The sequence below is a fragment of the Panicum virgatum genome, chromosome 2K, assembly GCF_016808335.1.
Source record: "Panicum virgatum strain AP13 chromosome 2K, P.virgatum_v5, whole genome shotgun sequence".
NCBI lineage: Eukaryota > Viridiplantae > Streptophyta > Magnoliopsida > Poales > Poaceae > Panicum > Panicum virgatum.
The window spans coordinates 67,174,102-67,197,355 of NC_053137.1; the positions used below are offsets into that span (position 1 = coordinate 67,174,102).

Here is a 23,254-nt window from a genome sequence, read left to right on the forward strand (position 1 = left end):
CCGGAGCGACATATACTATTTAGGGTTTGCTCCTCATTAGATCATTCCTCTTGTAAGCCGCCGTTAGGCGTTGTAAACACACACTCGATATAGTGAATATTTGCTGGCTGGTGCCTGTGGTTTTTCCCTTCCGCATTGGGAGGGTTTTCCACGTTAAATCCTCGTGTCTTCTGCGATTGATCTTGTTGTTCTTCATCGTTTATTCACCGTCGCTTCTAACAAAGATAACATGCAATTCGAAAGGAATGAAACATATAGACATGTTCTTAATGAACATATCTATTATATGACCAATTTGTAAACCATTAACGTCATTTTAGAAATATAAACAGCAATAACGTTCAAGCATTACGAAAACGGTTAAGCAGTTATAAAACGTCATCTACTTATGGTGGCATTTTAGGAAAATCTGGAGATCAAAATACGTGTGCTTTTCAACTAGACTCCTTGTAACAAAAAAGGAGATAATAAAAGTTACTGCTGGAGCTCTCGCTGTTCCCTGCACTGAGACTCGTTCACGCTGGAACTTGTCTCATCCTCTAGGTCGATGTCGCTCTCCTCTGCAGTCTGCACCCAACCTGCGTTGGACATCAGTTTCAGCAACAATCTATCAGCAGGTGCACTCGGTGACCACAGAAAGAAAAAAGCACAACATCCTCGTTTCTTGGCTAGTCTTTGCATACGTATCATGTAGTAGTACTATAGTCCAAAGGTGTCGTAGCCTCGTAGGTTTTGCTACCGAAGAGCATCCATATGTGCCAAAGAATTTTCCTGAGTATGCTGACACATTCAGAATATGGAACCTCTACGTTTGAGCTGCCCAAATTTATTCTGAAGATAGCTCTGCTTTACTACAAAAATGAGGATTGACGACAAAGTTACGGTAAATTAGCCCACATGTATTCTTTGCTCACAATATCTAGGTCAATGTTCAGAATGGCAATGAATCATCTGCATCCAATTGAGTCCAGCCCTTGATGCCCTTCTGTAAGGACAATCAAACTACAATGAAGCGCTACTGATAAATCTGAATGTAATTCAGAAAAGAAGAACATCTGAAATTCTACAACTACAATAGGAACTGAACCACATCTTCTCTGTATTGAGAGGGCCATTCTAACATGCAACCAAACTCTGAACTTGTAAACCAGTTTTGTTCAGTCTTTGTTTTTTTCAGAAATTGAATGAAACATAGTATTGCCGGAGAGGCCAAAACTAACAATAGGCGCGCACATAATCTGGAAAAACTGGTTCGTACCTTGTGTGCAGTATGTAGTTAAGAAGCTGAAACAGCAGGGTGTTGGTAGAGGAAATCTCAGTGCTACTGGTGACGTCAAAGGTGCGGCACGAGAGGACACAAAGCCGACAACTTCGTGATTTCGTCTACGGCGAGGAACGTCTCGGCGATAACACGTTGGAGATGACCCAGCAATTTTCAGATGTCTCTGCAAAAAGGATACTCCAACTATTTACATACAGAAACAAGAAAGCAACTTGAATATGCGTCGGAACAAAAACGCAACTTTGACTCAGAGTCGGCCAAGACTTTGATTCAGACGTACCGGTGATTCGCTTTTGATTCGAATACGAGGCTACGGGGCACCGCCTCCACTCCCGGTGCTTCGCTTCCGATTCGGATAGGAGGCAACAGGGGGCACCAGCGTGGGGGAAGGCGCTGGATGGACGAGCAGCCACCAAGAGGAAGGGGAGGCCGAAACCATGGTCCATGGAGCCGCCGCTGATTGCCGATGATGCAGCTCCCACCCCGGCCTCCAACGCTTTCCGCCGCTCCCAGCTCACGCCGCCCCCAGCCCCCGCCGCAACCAGTCCCGTCCGCCGGCCCAAGGCGCAACACCCCGCCTCCGTCCGCAGCTCCAAGATGCCCTGCCGCATCCGCAGGAGGACGTGTGGCGGGGAACGCCGGAGGCGCGGGCGTGCGGAGGGGAACACGATTAGGGAGGGTCGGGTGTGCGGAGGGGAACGGCGATTAGGGAGGGTCAGGCATGCGGAGGGGAACACGATTAGGGAGGGTCCCCATGTCTGAGAAGAGACGATCGGGTCCACCGTTCAGTAAGTAAAAACGGATCAAAGTCAATTGTACCGCAGAAACGATCCGCTTATAAAACGATCTGTTTTTTATAAGTAAGTAAAGATAAAAAATTATTTTCAAATGAGGCATGGAGTATCTGGTGTTCAGTTCTTACTTAGGCCAAGAGTTTACAGCCAACATTATTAGGTGATTAGACAAAAGGAGGAAGTCAAAGCTAAACTGGCAATCATCATTTTCATGATTCTCCTGTAGGGAGTTCTCTTTTGGGGAGAAGATATATCCTGTTAGTGGAAGCCCAATCCTATCAACTGCCAAGAGAGAGGTCGAAAGTCAATGGCAGCTGGAGGCCCGCCTGTCCAAATGATTCCTCCTCCCCTTGCCCGTCTCGTGTTTAAAATCTCTGACATGTGCGCGCCCTTGCCGGCCATATCACAGGTTCCCGGCGGGCACAGAGCGAGAGAGACCCCGGCACGTCGTCCATCCCATCGCCATGGCACGGCACGCTCCGCTGCTCTTCACCATCGCGGCCGTGCTCGCCGTGGCCGCGGCGTCGGCGTCGTCCTACGTGCGCGCCGCGGACAAGGAGCTGATGATCATCGGCGGCGACGACGACGTGTTCGGGCTGGGCGGCGTGATCGGCGGCAGGCGGCGGCTGGAAGACCTCAACGGCACGAGCCCCGACGCGAACGCGACGAGCGCCGACGGCAACTCCACGAGCACGGGGTACATCAGCTACCTCGCGCTGTCCAGGGACAGCGTCCCGTGCTCGCAGCGCGGCGCGTCCTACTACAACTGCCGACCCGGCGCAGAGGCCAACCCCTACAGCCGCGGCTGCTCAGCAATCACGCAGTGCCGCGGCTGAGGTAGGCGGCGGCCGCAGGGCCTGTTCCAGGGCGTTGCTGTCTCCGCTCTGCCATTTCGCGCCGTTTGTCTCTTTTTCTTTGCTTTGCTTATTAATTTGTTGATGCTTCACTTGGGCCCGAGCAGCTGAAAACGAATTTAATTCATCTTTACCATTTCGCCGTGTAAATCGTTGCTATTCTTGTGCTAAGAGTGACGTTGTGTGTTTGTGTGATGTATGGCGGCCATATAACCAAATATATAAGTCAACTGATTCTTACAGCATTCAAATGCGTGGTGCTCATGCAAAAATATTGCAAGTTCTTTTGCGTTGCCTTTGTTCCCAGGACTTTTGGGTTTGATCCACGATAACGCAATATATATATATATATATATATATATATATATATATATATATATATATATATATACACATATACATATACACACACACACATATATATATATATATGCAAGGCCCCCTTGAAACCAATACATCAATTGCCATAAAAAACATCAATTGCCATAAAAAACATCAATCTTTTTCATTCAGCCGATATTAGCAGAAGTGAGGATCATAGGCAGTAAAGATGAACTCCGACTCTGAGACGATGCATCGTAGTCCCTCAGCATGCAGCTCGTTCGTTGCGTGCCATCACAATCAACAACTGCTTATGATGGACGATCTGCTGATCTTCTGCTGCCATGGATGACGGACAGTCTAATGATCTCTGCTGACTTTTTGGCTGCTTGATGCAGGGCCGGCCCTGACATCTTTGTGGCCCGGTGCGGAACAAAAAAATGGAGGCCCCCATTTACCATAAAAATATAAGATAATATTGAAAAATTCAGTGTCATTAGCCAATCTCACACTAACAAATTTAAAATACAAAAGAGAAATGTCTCTAGATCATTTAAAACAATTTCTTCTAACAGTTTCTTGAAGGGTTTGGTTTCTTTTTCTGAATAAATTTGTCCATAGCACCTTTCTGTGATTGAATCAACTCATCTTGACGTTTCTTTTTTCTTCTTTTCTCACCGCCGGATGCAAACTTTCTACTAGAAGACATGTGATTTGATTGGGTGACCCTACAAACTGAAAAGAAAACTATCATTGATACAAAAATCGAAATTAGTTTGAGTATATCTAACCGTACTGTTAGGGAAAAAATAGACAAGGGAATGTGTCTGAGGAAGATTTTGAACCTTGATCGGCAATGGCAAATTGGCAATCGGGCACAAGCTAGCAGCGGCAGTGATCTGCAGATTGCGCGGCGGCCGGCGATCGAGCGTCTCGCGAGTCGCGACGCGAAGAAGTCGAGGAGGGCAGGAGGCGCAACGAGGCGGGCAGCGGGATGGACGGCGGAGTCGATCGATCAATCTTCCTCTTTAACAGGCCTACTTGTGACTAACTGGGCTTAGTTCACACTAATTTTTGGAGGCCCTCTAATTCCTGAGGCCAGTGCGGTTGCACCGCTGGCACTGGCCCAGGGCCGGCCCTGGCTTGATGAAGCAATGAACGCAGCTCCTTTCTTTTACAAGTCGGAATAGACGTGCTTAAGGCCAGTTTCAGTGGGAGTTTTATGGGCACAGATACCTAGACTGAGAACTAGGTAACCGTGCCAGATGAATTTCATGGTGATGAAATTATTCTCACATCCCATGAAACTCCATTATTCTCTCTTCTTGCCACGTCAGCAAAATTGATGATATTTAATGTCATAAAACTCTCTATAAAATCCCCATTGAGACTGGCGTAACTACACTCTTCCCTCTCTAGATGGCTGCGATGGCCAAGGGACAAGACACGGAGACAGCGATGAGGTTTCAGCTCAGCTGAAACCAACCGGTGTGGCACTGCCTGCGCGTTTGTGCACCTCGTCCTGCATGCCAGTTGGTATGACAAGTTCATCTGTGAAGTTCGCTGCAGCATTTCTTGACGATTTTGCAGTGGCAATCAGACGGAGAGGCCCACAGCTGTGCAAGGACTGCTGTTCCACCAGTCGATGATTGGCGGTTGACCCGGCTGAGATAGAGGACATGTGGACCACTAAATTCCCCGACAAAATGGAAAAGAAAAGGAGGGAAGGGGAATGAGGGATATCTGTATGCATTTCTCAATAATCTTTATATTAGTAACGTGCGACGGTTGTAGATATGCTGGCATGAAGACTTGATAGTTGGAGAGATGTTCGCTGATCCCATCACGGCGACAAGTTATCCACTGGGATCTTCAGTTACGTGTTTTTCATCTTTAATTACTACTATAGTGATCAAGCGAAAGCTGTACCTGATTGTTGTGTTGGGTTATTATTGTGATGCTTTTTGCGAAGGGTCATGAGTCCTCCGGGTGAAAACCTAACTCCGGCTCATCGGATGGGCGACGGTGACATCTTTAACGTCGTATTCTCCGAGGCGTAGTCCTAGAGGCTTTGTGCACCCAAATTCATTGTCTAAGTAGAGTTTATTTATATGGTTGTGGAAGGATTTGGCAAGCAACGGAGATTTCAGACATCAAATTTCTAAGTAGGCAAGAAATGTGTTAGATTGATGTTTGCGCAAAGATTTGTTGCATTATATTCCTCCGAGATATTACCGGTTTCGATCTTCTGCATGGATCAATGTAAATGCACGATTTCATTGCCAACCGGACAAAAAAATGCTTTTTGTATTGAGATGTCATTTCCCTCTCAGTTTTCCTTTTTCTGTCCCTTTACAATCTCGTTTTTGTTTTGCTCTCCCCGTTTGGAAAATGAATTTCCGCTTGACCCGCCGTCGGATGGATCGTCCGGCCATCATGAAACCATGGGATATTTGCAACACTCATTCTCACATAATAAGGGTGTGTTTAGTTGGTGAAAAGGTTTGGATTTTGGTACTGTAGCACGTTTCGTTGTTATTTGATAAATAATATCTAATTATGAACTAATTAAACTTAAAAGATTCATCTCGTGCTAATCAGTTAAACTGTGTAATTAGTTATTTTTCTCAACTACATTTAATGCTCCATGTATGTCTCCGAAGATTTGATGTGACGGATATTGTATGAAATTTTTTGAAAACATAAACAAGGCCTTTGATGATGGGAATTGCAGGCAATGCCAAAAAGCCAACAATCCTTGTTCATCCGTGCCGCTTGCCATTTGGAGTGGAGCTTGTCAAATGGCCAAAAATCCAAGGAGTTGCCTTTGCCTCCATGTCGTTATGGCCAAAATGGGAAATTGCCCAAACAACTATGGACCCCACAAGCGCACATTGGCCCACAAGTGGATTACAACTAGAATGTCCTGAGAGCCCAATTCACAATTTACCCGATTTAGACGGGGATTACCTACCTGCACACGGTTGCGAAAGCGGCGAGCTCGCACGATAAACCTGCCACTGACTTGTGGGTCCACTCTCCCGCAAACTCTGACGCTGGCGGCAGGGTCCGCGTCGTCGTCTCCTCCCCACCAAATAAAAAAAGAGCTGTCCCTGTAGGGGGCCTCGCCGCTGTGTGCAGGCCAGTCCACCCACGCGTACAAACAGCAGCAGCTCGCCCTACACGCCAGCAAAAGCGCCCCCTCCAGTCCCGCCTCCGCCCCCCCGCCCAAAACCCTAGCCCCTCGCTCCAGTCCCCCCCGCCCCAAACCCTAGGCGGCCTCGCGATCCCGGGGTCCCGGGCCCAATGGCGTCGCCGGACCTGTTCCAGAACGTCGCCTTCTCCGACGTCTCCGCGGCCGCCGCGCCGGCGGCCGAGGGGGCCACGGCCGCGTTCGGCGTCGCCGCGGCCACCGGCGGCCCGCGCCTCAGCCTCGTGAAGGCTGGGAAGCCCGAGGTGGAGCCCACGATCGAGATCGACCTCTCCGACGCCCAGGTAGCCACCCTGATCTCAGTGAATGTTATTTGGGGGTAGCGGGAGGGTAGTGGCGCTCCCACGATCGAGATCGACCTCTCCGACGCCCAGGTAGCCACCCTGATCTCAGTGAATGTTATTTGGGGGTAGCGGGAGGGTAGTGGCGCTGTGTGCTGCCTCTGGGATTGATTTGGCTGGATTGGGCGTGGTTTTGGGGAGGTGCAAGCTGCTTCGAGCCTTCGACACGTTTGGGGACGTAACACCGTTGAATTTTGCAGATATTTAAGCTGGGGCCGAGTGAGTGGCTGTGCTTGTGTGGCGAGTCGGAGGCTAAGGCTGGCGTCGAGGAGGTAATATTCTGTTTATTCGGCGATTTGCTCGTTAGTTTCGTGCTTTTGTTTGGTCGAATTGCTGCTTGCGCTGACTTTATGAATATCCAGCTGTGTAGCGTGGCAGGTTGCATTGCATTCTGTTTCTGGAGCACAGATGTTTTTTTCGGCATATTTTCTTCTAATCACAACTTAGTCAAGAGTATACAAGTCAGCAAACCTTGCGATGCTTATGTGAAGTGACGACATTTCTAATTGTAGTTGAATGTAGCTTCAGATTTGGATGGCAAACATGCACTTGCACTGTTTTTATCCACCAGCACAGGCTTTGACCCTATGCTTTTGAGTTTTGACAAATGAAGCATCAAGCTGTCAAGTACTAGTTAATTATACGCTGCCTTCGCTGAATTAGAGCATAAATAGCACTCTGATAAGCGGTTACTATATGTTGGCATGCCATAAAGTTGCATGCTCCGTTGCCATAATTGCTGACATACTAACAACTTCGTGCATAAATTCTTTACCATGGACTAGATGTGTAATAAAGTTAATATATGTGAATTTGAAGATCATTCTCTGTCCTTGTACATTAAAACTTTCTTGTAGTACATTTTAAATGGCTTCATGTTAACTCTCAATTCTTTGAGGCAGAAGTCATTTTCAAGAGCAATTAAGGTTGTTCTTAGGACAGAAGCTGAGAGCAAAGCCTTCTCTTTAGCTTTTCAACGATGGAAACACCAAGTTATTAGTGGAAAAGCTGGTTTGTCCTTTCATGACTTGTTTCAGATAATTTCAGCAGTACGTTTTGTTGCATTGTTTTGAGTCCTTTTCTTAATGTTAGTTTTAATACCCACATATATAACATTGAATGTATGTACACATATTCATAATGTGAAACAATCATTGCCCAGCGCTTTAGTAAATTTCAGAGTACTTGGTGGCATACTGACTTGCATTGTGGTTTCTCATGCTCATCTAACCCTACAATCCGATGAAACATCAGAAGAAATTTATTTCCATATGTACTTAAATTTTACCTTCATGATGAGGGGATATATGTTTTTTTGTCATTTCCAGAACATGCTTATTTGTGCTTTGTATTTGCACAGCCAGATCTTCTAGAATCTAACTCTCATTCTATCAATCAGAATATTAGAGTAATCTGCATGATTTTAAAAAAATTATTTGGCCAAGTTACATGAACACTCGAGCATCTTCAGAGCATCAAAACAATTTTTTTTTTCGATAAGAGAAATATTATTGAAATCAAGTAATGTTACATCGAGGTGTTACCAAAAAAAAAACAAAGATAAACATAGAACAGATATGTTGATTGCATAACTTATGCTAACATGAATGCAACAAACTTAACAGTTTTCATTTTCTTTTTTATGAGGAAAAAAATGCTCATCAGTGCTTATGTGACAGGTGAGCCGTTGGAGAATGGATCAATAATTGCTTCGAAAAGCAAATTTGATACAAAAATTGAGGCATCATCAGCAAAGATGTATTTCCACTACTATGGTCAGCTCTTACATCAGCAAAATATGTTACAAGATTTTGTGAGGACAGGTAACCTTTTCACTGAAGTGCAGTTAATTTTATTCCTCAATCCACAGAATGTCAAGTAGTCAACTTTCTGAATAAATATTCTTTCCTTTCAGGAACATATTATGCTGCGGTAATGGAAAACCGTTCTGACTTTGAGGGCCGAGTTGTGGTCGATGTTGGAGCTGGTAGTGGTATTCTTTCATTATTTGCTGCCCAGGTGAGCTTTAAACTTCCATTTCCTCTCCTACATCTGTGCTTGATATAGTAATATGATATGACAGATCGTGTTTGGTATGTTAATGTTAGGCTGGTGCCAGACATGTTTACGCGGTTGAGGCATCTGAAATGGCTGAACATGCTCAACGGCTAATCTCTGGGAACCCATCTCTTGGTCAACGGATCACGGTTTGTTTTGTATCCCTTGGATCTGTACCCTTTTTTGTTGCCTTTGATCCTCAACTGATAGTTTACCCCCTCATAAATAGGTCATCAAAGGCAAGGTTGAGGAAGTAGAACTTCCAGAGAAGGCTGACATACTGATTTCTGAGCCTATGGGTATGCTGGCTCGGAACACTCGCTTTATTTTCTACGATGTCCTGTTCTTTTTTTCTTTGTCTGTGTCCAGATCATACAATCCTTTTTCTGCAGTATGTTGTACATTGATTACTTGTATGTTATGGTATTTGCAGTCTTTGCTGCTGGGTAAAGAAAATTTAATGTTATGTTGCTATCATGCGTTTAACTTGTTATTAATGACAAGAGTATCAATATGCAGACCTTTTTTTTTCTGTTAGAAGTGTCATTCATTTTATGAGTCCATGGTATTCACCTTGTACAATAGGTGACAATGACATTACTTGCTTAGCTTAAACCATTCATTGAGTCTTATGGAGAGTTGCTGCCCGAGCTACAGCAACTAATATTTGTGATGTTTCACCCTTGTCGTTTTATTTTGAAAATATGGTCTAGAATTTACTTTCTTATATCAGTATATACCTTTTTAAACAATTTTAGTATAACTCATATATGCTCATCTAAACATATATTGATCAAATTCAGTTTAGTTTGGTTAACTAGTAGCGAATTATTGTTATCTGGATGTTGTGGCAACTGGCATTGCCCATACACCAAACAACTAGAAGATATCATATATTCACTTTTCAAAATAAAATTTAGTTTATGTTAAATTTACACTATTGTCTAAACTATTGTCAAACTAAAAATGGCTTGGAAAAAAGGAGTTTTTTCCAAGTTGAAATCCGACATTTGCAAAGTAGGAACTACTGTATGTATGAAAAAAATGGTCTCTGTTCTGTTGAACATGGTCAGGTACTTATGCTTATAAAGATTAAATGTTATTCACGAATCAAGTGTCTGGTTTTAGTCTAGCACAGCTTTTGACTGAAGAAAATCTGTTTGCTGTTACAACTTTGACAACTCAAACTTTTTGAGGAGTAATGATAATATCATGACCCCCCCCCCCCCCCCCGCATTGTTTACTGATTCTGATTAATTTGCATTCCTTGTTTTTAGGAACTCTTTTGGTTAATGAGAGGATGCTGGAATCCTATGTTATAGCTAGGGACAGATTCCTTGCTCCAGATGGTAAAATGTTTCCAACGACAGGAAGGTGTGTTTTGCCATAAGAGTTACATAAAAAATTTAAATTGCTCTGGGACCAGCATGGTCTTAAGTTATTCTCGATTCCTTTGTCGTTTTGCATTCAGTTGGCATCATGCTTGTGCTACGAGGGGTTCATTTTTTTTTTGTATCCTGTGCAATTTCAGAACATATCATCTCGGTGGCTCTCTTAATGATGGATTGCGAATTTTAAAACATGTATAAATTATCAATACATTATGTGTGTCATACAGCAATAAATGTCACCAAGTCACCAGAGTACAAGTTAGTATGATCTTAGACTCGGACCAGCCTCTGCATTTCTCTGGTTCAGTTACATGTAATTATTGTAGCAAACTTCCTGATCTTTTGCTTCCTAAGGTTTGAGGTATTGTTTGGACCTTGTAGTCAGGCACCCATGCTTTAGCCTTTGGCCATGTTGTTTTTGCCAACTACTACTTAGTCACAAGTATAGTCTCTGTTTGGTAGCATGCACTTGTGGAGTTGACTTGAAATCATTGGCCAATAGAATGGCACATCATAAGGATGCCATTTGAAATTGGGGTGGGATTGGAATATAATTGGGACATCATGTAGGGCTATTTTAGAAGGTTGAAGTGCTTTGCCTTTTCAACATAGGTGTTTAATGATATTATAATCAATCCAGTTCCAGTAACATTTGAAATAATGGTTGGGTTGTAGTCATCATACTTCGTCGGTTTTTTGTTTCAGCCTTTGCTATCTTGAAATTACTCATTGCTATTCATGTCTTGAATATTTCTAGGATTCACGTGGCTCCCTTTTCTGATGAATACCTTTATGTTGAAATGGCAAACAAGGTAATCATCGCAAGTTTTTTTTTATTACACTCTTGTCGTCTAATGCCTTTATTAGCTTTATTGTGAACATTCTTAACAGTAGCAGTATTGCCTTGACTGAGGCTTGAAGTCTAGTGCTGCATCACTGGGCATTCTTAACATATCTAAAGCAAATATTAAGGTGAATCTGTGGGCTAGTAATTGGCTAACTAGCTAACCATTGGGATTCTAAGCCTATCCAACTGCCATGATATTTTTGCTCATATTTTGTTTTGATAATTAAATGTTGAACCCAAGTCTTTATTGATGCTTAGTGTCCTATTAGCCATCTATCTAATATTAAAGCATGCTTTAAAAAATGCCTAGGTATTAAAGTAGGATAGGAAGATATCATCTTCTACGTTTGCTTGATTAAAGTGATGACTTCACTTTGGCAGCACTTCTGCTTATCAATCATTGATTTTGTTATGTATGCTGCCATCTTGTTTGCTTTCCTAGAATGTCATTCTATTTGCCGTAAAAAGATCTATCTTATTTGATTAAACACACTCTTAGTAGTTATTTTGCTGCGTGCCTTTAGTTTTAGTCTCAGATCTCTCAGGCAATGTTGTATAATGGGTTGTGTATGATGTTCTTGCAGGCTCTCTTTTGGCAGCAGCACAACTTTTTTGGTGTTGATCTTACACCATTACATGGTTCGGCTTTCCAGGGGTATTTTTCACAGGTTACATCTCACAGCCCCACTATATTTTGTTAGGAGATATATTTACGCCCTATCTGGCTTGTGTACTAATCTCTACTGCCTTTTTATGTGCTTATAAATTGGAACTGGCATAGGTTGGGGTAGATGACTACCGAATCACTTGTGTAGTAAATGGTTCTCCTGAGTTTTCTTCTATTACTCTTCCCTGGTTCTGTGCTAGAGGTGTTCTTGTTAGTCTGATTGGTTGTTCTTCTTTTACGAATCTAAATGCTTATTTTATTCTCATCATGCAGCCTGTTGTGGATGCATTTGACCCTAGATTATTGATTTCTCCACCAACATATCATACACTTGATTTTACTAGCATGAAGGTAAAAAAGTGCTCCTGGGGATGAGATCAAATGTACATGTGGATTTTTCTGAGTTTTATTGCGTTATGTCAAAATATGACATGCTTATCTTTCTTTTTCAGGAAGAGGAGCTTTACAAGATTGATATTCCTCTTAGTTTTGTAGCTTCTGTTGGCACTAGAGTACACGGGTTAGCTTGTTGGTTTGATGTATTGTTCAATGGGAGGTCAGTTTATCTCAAATCTTATTGGAATTCTGTATAGACTGTAGTGGTATTTGAGTTGCAGCTATCCTTTTAGATTTGTCTTCCATTTTTCAAACATGCTACCTATGCTGCAGCACTGTGCAAAGGTGGCTTACCACTGCTCCAGGTTCACCTACCACTCATTGGTACCAGCTGCGATGTGTGCTTTCACAGCCATTGTATGTCATGGCTGGCCAAGAAATAACTGGTCGCCTTCATCTGGTAGCCCACAGTTCTCAAAGCTACACAATTTACTTGACTATGTCAGGTTAGGCCCTCTCCCATTTTTTCATCTCTCTTCAGTTTTCTATATTTGAAACTACAGTTCTTATCCCTGTTTTTCTAATAGTTTGTTCTTATGCTCTTTCGATTCGTTTCTTGAAGCTAAAATGTGGGGTGTGGGTGCGGATCAAGGCGGTATCCTACAGACATCCACAGGTAAACTTGAACTCAAGGAGCCGTACTACAGGTTGTCTCAGCCACAATCCTACGTGTTGCAGCAAGATCAGCAGCAGCAGCAATTACCATGTTTGCAGCCACAGGTAATTATTTCTTAATTCTGCCCTTCCAACCTTCCAGGTCATGGTTCATCTTCATCCTGTATTCGTAACTCTAAAGCATGTTAGTCGATTTGTCTGTTGGCTTGCTGCGCTCTATCCATTGCACATGCATGGTCTTAAACTCGTACTGCTCTAGCAAGGTTTGCTGATAGTAGTGGCATTCTTATCACTACAAGTCACTTGAGGAAAATTCTTGCAAAAATTGTAGTGATATGCATGGTGGGTAACTGTGATAATTGTACCATAGTTGACATGTTGCAGCACTGAAGCAACGCAACATGGCTCCTGTCCACTCCAGGGCCATCACAGTGGACAAAATTAGTTTGTCTGGCCATTAGCCATTGCCATGAGATCATGATTAGGTAGGGTTGTGGGGCTGAGACCCACATATGAGTTATAAGTTGTTAGATTGATATTTATCCTGAATCACCTCTGGTCCGTTTGGTTTTGTAATTGCTATTACAGAAGTTTTCATTCAGCATTTCATTGCAATTCTTTGCTTTTTTTTTTTTGAGGGATTTGCAATTCTTTGCTGCATTGGTCATATGCGCCATTGTAACATTAGTACCTCAAACAGGGATCTGAGCAGCAAATGCAGGAAGGGCTTAGCCCAGGCATCACTATAGATCAAGTAGACCAGGAGTGTGGCCTTCACTAGATATCGTGGAAACCTGAGTTGCATGCTTTGCTTCCAGCAACGAGCTCAGGTCTGTACAACAGTTTCAGTGTGCCCCTTAGCCTTTGTTTTTAGGCGTTAGCTACCACAGGCTAACACCACGTTCGAGATGTAAGATCATTCTTGAGTTGTGCAGCTGCAGCCAATTGTGCTCTTGTCTGCTCCGTTACTTGCAAGGGAGTAAAAAAAACAGCAATTATAAAGTGTATCTTGTTTCAGGCGAAGCTAAACAGCGGAGGCATCTACTAACTAGGACAGTTGTATGTTGTTTCCTCTATTCTTGTTACTAGAAATTAAATTGTTTGGTTTTGAATACGCGTTCTTGATTCAGTTGGCTGCATACTGCGTTTGTTTTTGTCGTGGCGTGTCCTGACGCACAAATCGGCCCGGCATAGCCTGCGGCAGGCAGGAGTTTGTTTTGGTCCCTACCGTGACAACTTCCGTTGGAATGCCCGGGCCCGGCATGTGAAGTAATCATGGCCGCCGGGTCCCTAGTTTTGTGGCCATCAATCGAGATGGAGTGGTGGTTGTGAAGATAGTTCTGATGGTGGATCTGATCCTTCTGCTGAGTTGAGCTCTGGATCGGCTGCGATGTGGGAGGGATGCTGAAGGCTTGATCCGATCTGAAATCCGCCGAGCTGCAGAAAAAGGCCAGTGACAAAGTTGAAAAAGAGCTTGGAATCCGACACACGTGAGGCCGTGCAGGTTGGTTTGATCGATCGCAGAGTGCATCAAGCCATCAACAACGTTGCCGGCAGTGGAATATCCCTGCGTGCTTCCTGCGACATGGGGGTGATTTCCCGGTGTGCCATTCGTCCGTGGCGCGGAGTCTGTCGTCTTCATTCTGGCACCGCATGAGCATGTCGTCGCAGCCACCAGCCATCCGAACTGCAATAAAATAAACGCTTCATCATACAGTACTACTAGTATGTATGTACCGGGATTTCGTACTACTAGCTGTGACCAGGGTTTTTTTTTCCGACCGGTTAATCCAAACCGCTGGCCTCCGGTTCCGGTTTACCGGACCGGTTGGACCGGTAACCGGTGGAAACTGGTTGAATTCAAATCCAAATTCAAATAAATTCAAAAGCTCCCGTGCAACCGGTTCTGACCGGTAAACCGGTCGGTTTGACTGGTTTGAATTTAAATCCAAATTCAAAAGCTCCCGTGCAACCGGTTTACCGGCCGGTTTGACCGGTTTGACTGGTGGGACTTAATGGGCCGGCCCATTTTTTTTCTTTTTCTTTTTTGATTTAATTTTAAATCCCCGCAAACTATACTAAGTGAACGAATTTTTGAGAAAATTTGATACCATTAGATTCATCGCAACTTGAAGTATTTTTAGGAATTTTTTTTTGGAAATTTTTAATTTTTTGAATTTGAATTTGAATTTTGAATTTTGACCGGTTGGGTACCGGCCGAAACCAGGACCGGTCCGGACCGGTTCCTACCGGTTTGGTGAACCCTGGCTGTGACTCCTTGAATTTGCAATGCATCTATCATCCAGTAATATGATATGTCAGTGATCATAATACTTCCGGTAATCTGTTGATCGGCTTCGACTTTGAGGGTGATTTTACAGGCCGATAACAAAACTGAGCAAACGGAAACAATCGTCGCCAAAAGAAAAAGGTTCTTAAAAGGCAGCGTCTCGTATTTTATGCATTCCCCATGTTATCAAAAAAAAGTTTTTTTGAAGAAAATTATCAAAAAAAAGTTATGCGTTTCCAACCGAGACTTCTAGAATTTGGCGTCGACATCATCTGCTCACATCACCCCAGCAGCCCACACCGCCCTGCCCCACCGTTGCCGTCCCAGCCCCACAGTTGAAGCCCTTCAACTTCGACCACAACCACCAGTCTGCTGCGCGCACACAGATCCGTCCATCCACCACGAGTAAAAGATACAGGCCGACTACGCCGGTGGCGACGTGGACGCGAGACCCCGGCGACGTGCCTCTCACGCGGGCCCCGACGTGGCGGCCCCGCTCCAGAGTGTTCTCGCGCCGTCCCCCGACGGCCCCGATCGATCGGCCCCCGCATCGGACGGCCGGAGGGCACCGCTCGGCTCCTATATAGCCGCCCCTCCCGGGCGTTCCGTTTACCCTGTTCCCAGCGCATCGGGAGAAAAAATTCTTCTCGTCTCTTCTTCCCCGCAGTCCGGATTCCCAACCAGGTTCCAGAGAAACCCCCCGTCCGATTCGCGAGATGGCGGAGCAGCCCAACCCCCAGCCCCAAGTAGTAAGCGTAATCCCTCCCCCTGCAGCTCGGCTTCTCAATTTTCGGTTTCGAATCGGACCGATTGGTGCTGATTTGGGTTGGGATTTTGGGGGGTTTACTGATGTGATGTGATTTGTTCGTCCGCAGGAGGAGAAGGAGGTGGTGGTGGAGCAGCAGCAGGAGGAGCCGAAGAGGGCCCCCAAGCTGAGGTACCTGGATTTCGTCCATGTGGCGGCGGCGCAGGCCGCGGTGTGCCTCGCGGGGCTCTACGGGCTCGCCAAGGGCCACGCCGGCCCGCTCCGCCCCGGCGTCGACGCCGTCGAGTCCGCGGTGAAGGGCCTCGTCGGCCCCGTCTACGACCGCTTCCACAGCGTGCCCCTCGACGTCCTCGCCTTCGTCGACCGCAAGGTAATCATCCCGCCCGGTCACAAGTCCCCCTGGTACTTGCTACTCCCGCGGTTGTTCGTCCGGCCGCGGGGTCTCGCCGTTCCTTCGCGGGGAAGCACGGCAGCGTGGCCTGCACGGTCCATCTCGGGCGGTTCACACCGGCGGCGGCCGAGACGTCTGCGGCCGGCCGTGTCGTGCACGGTAATCGTTTGGATGGTTCTGTGCCGCCGCCGTCTAGATATTTTCCTTTCCTTGTGCGGTGCATGATTGCTGTGGGGCCTCAAGCGAGCGGTGTGCGGCTCACCTGAGCTGCGACCCCAACACTCGGGGGCCTACTCGGGGTGGTGGGTGTGCGGTGGTGACTTTGTCCTTGTGCGGGGTTCCCGCGGTGGTGCGGGGAATCCGCCCAAGTCTCGAGTGCCATCGCGCCAGATCCCCTTGATTCCGGCGCATGTTAGTGGCACCGGGCGGAGACTACGATGCTACTGTCGACAACGAAATTACAAGGGTTAAGTTAAATTTACTAAATCTTAAGCTTGCTTTATAACAAATTCAGTTATGACAATCGTCGTTTCAGACTTGGGAAGTTGGGAGTAATTTGGAGTAGATTTCAAGCACATGGTAACGACAAGTGTACTAACAATGGCAGGTGGACGACACCGTGCACGGGCTGGACAAGCACCTCCCTGGCGCGTTGAAGGCCGCGTCGGCGCAGGCCTACGCGGTGGCCCGCGGCATTCCGGAGGTGGCCCGCGAGCTGGCCGCCGAGGCGCAGCAGTCCGGCGTGAAGAGCGCGGCCCGCGCGGCGCTGGCCAAGGTGGAGCCCGTGGCCAAGGACGTGTACGGGCGCGTTGAGCCGGTGGCCACGGACCTGTACGTGCGCTACGAGCCCGCGGCGGAGCACCTCGCCGTCTCCACCTGGCGCTCGCTGAACGGCCTCCCGGTGTTCCCGCAGGTCGCGCAGATCGTCGTGCCCACCGCCGTGTACTGGGCCGAGAAGTACAACAAGGTTATCGCCGCCGCGGCCAACCAGGGCTACACCGGAGCCAAGTACCTCCCGGCCATCCCCACCGAGCGCATCGCCAAGGTGTTCTCTTCGTCGACGTCGGAGTCGGAGCCGTTGGCCGAGACCCAGTAGTGAGTAGTGTGTTGGTGCCTTCAGCGCGTTAGCATTACCCCCTGGTTTTCCCTCCAACTGAACTGAATAAGACAGTGAGAATCCGGGGGGCTAAAGATGGTGGTAATGTTGTGCTAGATATGGTGATGGGGCGCTGTCTCAGGGACCATGATGATGTTGCTGTACTCCAGTAGTCCACTAGCTCTGCTTTGTGTGGTGCACTGCGTCTTGCTTTTTGTATAAAATTTCGTTCGATGTCGCAATCTCTTGCTAACTCGATGCGATTAGGTTGCTTTGTTGCGTTTGTTCTTGTGGTCCGGTTACGGGCGAAGCCGGTAAGCTGTGCCATTGGGCGGCTCCGGAATCCTGTGTGTAGATTGTTGAAAGGTACTAGTAGGCTTCCTGTTGGCTCAGCCTGTTGTATTTGCCCATTTGGTTGCGTGTAGAGAGCTCTAGCCTCTAGGTGCCAATGCTATCAACGGCTCATCGGCAACGGCTCTGTTCGGTTTGTGTTTGTGCTAGAAACGGTAATAATTTTGATTAATAATTAGGGGTACAGTTTACAAAACTAATTTTATAGTCTTTGTCCTAGAAATTTTGAAGAATTTAATGAGATATTTGACCGTGTAATTTAAATATGATTACTGTAGCATCACTGTAGTCAATCATCGTTTAATTATTGTTATTAGATTCGACGCGAAAAATTATATCTATCTTTAAAAAAGTTTTACAAATAAATTTTATTTAGTATTTCATGTATAAAAAAAATCGTGCTAGAAAGTAGCACGAATAAACCAAACTGGGCGAATGTTATCTTGGATGCACTGCGCGCGCTCTGCTTTATCTGTTTGGCGTTGGCCGTTGGGCGATGTGAAAGCCGGAACTACACGGGTGTGATAACGCCCAATCACTTTATCTTTTTTAGTGCGCGCGCGCGCTTTGTGTGTGTGTTTGCGCCGCTCACCAAGGAATTGAGCGGTCAGGATGTCAGGTTGCAGGTTACCCTCCCCCGAATGTTTTCGCTCACGGCGCCGTGTGGCCAGCAGTAGCCGGCCGTCACTCATCCCAGTGCGCTTCGTCTCCTCTATGATATAAAAGAGACGAGGCACTGTGTAACATCTCGGGCTGAAAAATTCAAAATTCGAAACCTCCGAGTTCAAAAATCGGAACTTCCGGTTTTACTCTGTGGGCAGAGCACGAATCGCGGCGCGCTGCATGTCGCCACCGTCGCTGGCCATCCTCGCGACACACGCCGGCCATCCTCGACTGCCGTGCCGCCCCCTCACTCCTCTCCTCGCTTTAAGGTTCGACCGGCCCTTTCCCCTCAAACCCAAATCCTAGCTCTTTCCCCGTTCCCCATTGCCGTCGCCGTCCGAGCTCCGCCCTCGCCGTCGATTCGTCGTCTCCGGTGAGCCGTGGCTCGATTCCTCACGTGGGGACCATCTTCTTCTTCTCCTCGCTCGATTCCCCTCCTTACCCGGCCTCTTTATTCGCCGTGCAGGGCCGCCGGCGAGTGCCTTCGCCCGCCACCGCCCGTCGCCGTCGCGGAGTTCTTTCGTCGCATCTCTTCGCCGTCCACTTGTGGGGTGAGCTTCGCCTCGCCCTATAACACCCTGTGCGTGCCTCCTTCGCCCCGCTCCGGCCCTGCTCTGCCGCCGGAACACGGCCGTGCCGCCGCTGCGCCATGATCGCCGCGTCGAAAGTCGAGTCACGGACGGTCCGGCTCTTTGGAGCGGACAGTCCGCAAGTAACCCGCTGAAACCGGAACTTCCGGTTTTGGCCTGTCAAGTTCTGAAAACCGGAACATCCGGTTTTGAAACCGGAACTTCTGGTTTTGTCGAACCGGAATCTCCGGTTTTGTCAGAGTTGCATATCCAAAACGTTGTTTCATGTACATCTTTTCGCGCATATCATTTCATGCATTTTATTTTATGCATAAGCATAGCATCGCACTAATTCATGCATCGCATTCATGTATTATAGTGACCGAATCGTCGCAGATCGAACCCGTGGAGCCCGCCGAGTCCGTCGAGCCTGAACCCGGAGTCCAGTTCGCGGTCGAGCCCGAAGCTAACCGAGGCAAGCAGCTAAGCATGATTCCTTGCTTCTATTTAATCTAAGTTAGATAGTTATCTCACCGGGTTATGTTGGGGTTATATGTATATTATGTATGTATTGCATTCTTGTAACTACTTGCGTGCATTATCCTTCCTTGATTTGTTATTCTCGTTCTTGGCACTAGTTAGTCAGTTAATCATTTAACCTGACTAGATGCTTAGCCCTGCTTAGAGTACTTCTTTTGCTCGCTAGATAGGAATATTTTGGAGGATCACATTTACCGGTTATTCTTGTTGCACTGGTTCAGCTTGGTGGTAAGAGTTTGGTAGTATCGAGATTCGAGCGGAATAGTAGGGCCTAGAGAATGAAGTCACATGGGCATAGTCCGCTTGGATGGATTAAGAACCGAGTGGATGCCATCGGCCTTGAGCACCTTTCCATGCTACCACATATCAAAAATAATGGTACGTACGAGCCAATTACCTTTTTTGACTTGATCATTAGGGCCCGGTCCCAGATACGTGACCAAGGGCTATGCAGGGAGGCTTAGTGTGTCCCCGGATGGAACTATGTATAGGAAAGTTTAGAGATATCCCCGGTGGAACTAAGTCTCCACGCGCAAGCTGGGCGTACCCTCAACGGTTGAGCCTAGTTGGGAACTGTTGACGTGAGTACCCCTTGCCCGACGTGATCGGTTGGGTGAATCGCATGGTCCTCGCGTCGTGTGGGTAAAGTAGTATACCCTTGCAAAGTTTGAATCAATTCGAATTGTCGCGCTCTCGGTTATGAGTACGCTCTTTATCCCATGAACTCCTCGTAGAGTTACGGTCATGTTGAAGTGGGTTTTAGTAACTCGGGAATAACTATGTTATTCTTAATATGTTCTACTAAAATTTAATGGGGGTTCGGGTAACATTAATTAATTTTGCTAGGTGTTAGTTTAGAGAGCTCATGCTTATGCAATAATTACTTAACCTTAAAGCTTTTACTTGAGCCTTTGCATAATCCTTATTTATTTAATCGCGCAAGTCTTGCGAGTATCTTTGTACTCAGGGTGCTCCTAACCCTAGTTTGCAGGTGAACCGGAAATAGTGTTCGGCCACTTCTACCCCGCCGATCCAGGTGCGGGGGAGGAGTAGGTCGTTGAGGTTGGGATTGTGTCCTTGAGCAAGACATCATCATCGTAGTAGATTTTATCGTAATCGAGCTTCGTGAGAGTATGTAAATATAATAATCTTTAAGTTTCTGTATAATATGGCTTCTGTGAGCCCAAGGCTCGTAATGGTGAATAGTTTGAACCTTCCTATGCTGACCTGGTAATGTTAAGTTTTGAACTCAGGTAATGTAAAACTGCTCTTTGTGGTTCTTTGGCGATGTATTCGATTGTAAACGGTATGTGTATATGTTGATTCTGGGCGTATGTTGGAACACATACCAGGACTATCGGATTTAATATTATTTTAGGCGAATGACGTGTCGGTTATTCGTATCTCTAGATGTGAGGTAACACATGGCACGCTCTCTGGCAGGCACGTGTTAACTCTCATCTGGAAGATAATAACTAACGGTTCGTTTAAAATAGTATTAAATTGGTTGGTTCTCACACACTGTCTGGAGTTGGGATTTAATTTCATTTCTTTTGGTGGAGTGTCGCCGGTCCTCTGTCTATATTGTCTATATCCGTTTTTGGACGCGTCTACGGGCCTCAGCCCGTTCGTATACGGCCCGTGTGCGAGACGAAGAAGAAGAAAAAGAGCGCGCACAACAGCCCGAGGCCTACCTGGGCCTGGTTCCACTATGGACCCAGCCTGGTGGGCGCATGCGCCACAGCACACCGCTGCCTGCAGCCTATCTGTCTGGCTCAAAGGCCCAAACACCGCACTGCCCCTGCGCGGCTGCGCTCTTGGACGGACGGAGGTTACTTCACGTGGACAACTGCGGCGAGGCAGGAACAGACGAGTCACGAGCGAAAGATGCGAACGGCGGCAACAAGCAAAGCAAAGAGTTGTGCCTGCATGCCTGCCTGCGTGCCCGTAATCCTTCCTTCCTCGCTTAATTAAATACAACTGCCCCTAACAGGCCGTTTAGTTACCAAAAATTTTCACCCAAAAATTTTCAACTGCCCTTTAAACATATGTATGAAGCACTAAATGTAATTAAATAACAAAATTAATTACACAGTTTAGATGTACACGACGAGACGAATCTTTTAAGCCTAATTAGTGCATGATTAGCCATAAGTGCTACAGTAACCCACATGTACTAATGATGCGATCAAAGGCCTCAAAAGATTCGTCTCGTGGTTTCCAAGTGAGTTCTGAAATTACTTTTTTAATTAGTATCCGAAAAGCCTTCCCGACGTCTGGTCAAACTATTAACGTGACATCCAATTTTTTTTGTTTGGAACTAAACGGCCCCTTACGAACTGCGCTCGGCGTCACTCAATGCGTGCGCGCGTGCGCGGAGCGATTCCATGACCAACGGGCAACGGCAACGGGATAATAAAATAATACTCCCTCCATATAAGCATTGTTATTGTTATTGTTGTTGTTGTCGTCATTATTATTATTATTAGATCAAATTTTGTCGGGTACCATGATTAGGGATACCCAAATCGGGGTACTAAGGTCACCCTAAAAACGCAAACACATATTGGGCAACCGAGCCCACGACCTACGGCCTCCTTCCAGTCTGAAAGAAAGAAAATGACTCAAAGAAGACTAGCATGCGGCCCATCCGCACCTCCTCGGACTCGCGGGGTGATCTCCGTCTCGCTCGAGGGCTCCCATCGAGACCCTCGACCGAGGGTAGCGAGCCTACCCTCGGGGAGCTGAATCGTCTCCGCCTCGCTCGAGGGTAGCGAATCTGCCCTCGAGCAGGGCGCATCATCCCCGCCTCGCTCGAGGCCACCCCTCGACATAAAGGACAAACGGCCCTGGCGCTAACCCGTCCGTCGTACAGAGGCATTAAATACCAACCATTCCTCCACAGCGTCCAGGACAGACGGCGTCAGGCCGCCATTCCCCACAGTGACTGTGACTGGAGTCCCATCCGCCAACTCCGGTCACTGCTCCGCCATCCCGGACGCTGTGGCAGCACTGTGGGAACCTGCGACGCGGGACAAGACGTGCTCGGCACTGCTCCCGTTACTATTCTGCCAACTCCTGCTGTCCGGACTCCACCTCACCACACATATGGCCCCGGACCGGTCCCCTGCTCGGAAAGGGGCCCGGCGTCGCCACGTGCCCCCCGAGGAGGGACGTCCAGCACTAGCAGCCAGAGGCCCGGACCTCCCACGTCGAGGGGGTCCGGGACCTCCACGTGTCTCCCGGACCCCTTAGTGCACGCTCTAGCACTCCGCCCAGGGGTCCGGGACCGCCGCGTGCCCCGCTACCGCTGGCGCACGTATATATACGGAACGCCACCACGCCACGTTTGAAAGACTGTACACCCTACAGAGACGACCACGCCGCCTGCTGGGGCGGGCAGGACGCCGGCGCGATCTCCGCAAGACCGAGGACGATACCCAGGACGACAGCCATGCCCGGCGCCATGCCTCACATTGTACTTCCCATAGTGCTCGACCACTGCACCCCCGCGATTCGGGGGAAATACGACGACTTCCACGATTCCCTGCGCATGTACACTGTCCCTCCTTGTGACTATAAAAGGAGGAGGCGGGCTTCCTTTAAGGGGGATCGTCACCTACGTCGGCAACATTGCGCGATCAGACCACTCGGTAGAACACAACACTCAGCACCACTGAGCACCCGATATCGGCACTCGCCTCAATCAACTTCTCCTCTAGCAGAGATCTGGGAGCTTCCCTCACTCTCTCACCTCGCCTGTATCCCCTACTACAGGCGCCTCCGGTGCAAGATAATACAGTGCCCTCGC

General features: G+C 47.1%; 3 protein-coding genes across 5 annotated transcripts; all 3 read left to right on the forward strand.

Annotated features, from left to right (window-relative positions):
- Positions 1–1,807: 1,807 nt before the first annotated feature.
- Positions 1,808–3,175, forward strand: LOC120694813 (protein RALF-like 22). Its single transcript, XM_039978104.1, has one exon. It carries the CDS (start codon positions 2,541–2,543, stop codon positions 2,910–2,912), a length of 372 nt encoding a protein of 123 aa, XP_039834038.1. The 5' UTR covers positions 1,808–2,540; the 3' UTR covers positions 2,913–3,175.
- Positions 3,176–6,436: 3,261 nt separating this feature from the next.
- LOC120694814 (probable histone-arginine methyltransferase CARM1) lies at positions 6,437–13,906 on the forward strand. Of its 2 annotated transcripts, none has more exons than XM_039978106.1 (15): positions 6,437–6,746; positions 7,004–7,075; positions 7,706–7,814; positions 8,483–8,626; positions 8,719–8,822; positions 8,912–9,010; positions 9,091–9,160; positions 10,139–10,235; positions 11,010–11,064; positions 11,684–11,767; positions 12,040–12,117; positions 12,219–12,322; positions 12,436–12,608; positions 12,725–12,882; positions 13,478–13,906. In XM_039978106.1, exons 1-15 carry the CDS (start codon positions 6,558–6,560, stop codon positions 13,556–13,558), a joined length of 1,617 nt encoding a protein of 538 aa, XP_039834040.1. In that variant the 5' UTR covers positions 6,437–6,557; the 3' UTR covers positions 13,559–13,906. The 2 variants fall into 2 exon arrangements, with proteins under 2 accessions (XP_039834040.1, XP_039834041.1); XM_039978107.1 differs by having other exon boundaries at positions 7,709–7,814.
- A 1,451-nt stretch (positions 13,907–15,357) lies between these two features.
- LOC120694815 (stress-related protein-like) lies at positions 15,358–17,590 on the forward strand. 2 transcript variants are annotated; one of them, XM_039978109.1, is made up of 3 exons: positions 15,358–15,816; positions 15,943–16,203; positions 16,832–17,590. In XM_039978109.1, exons 1-3 carry the CDS (start codon positions 15,784–15,786, stop codon positions 17,318–17,320), a joined length of 783 nt encoding a protein of 260 aa, XP_039834043.1. In that variant the 5' UTR covers positions 15,358–15,783; the 3' UTR covers positions 17,321–17,590. The 2 variants fall into 2 exon arrangements, with proteins under 2 accessions (XP_039834043.1, XP_039834042.1); XM_039978108.1 differs by having other exon boundaries at positions 15,665–15,822.
- The last annotated feature ends 5,664 nt before the right edge of the window (positions 17,591–23,254 follow it).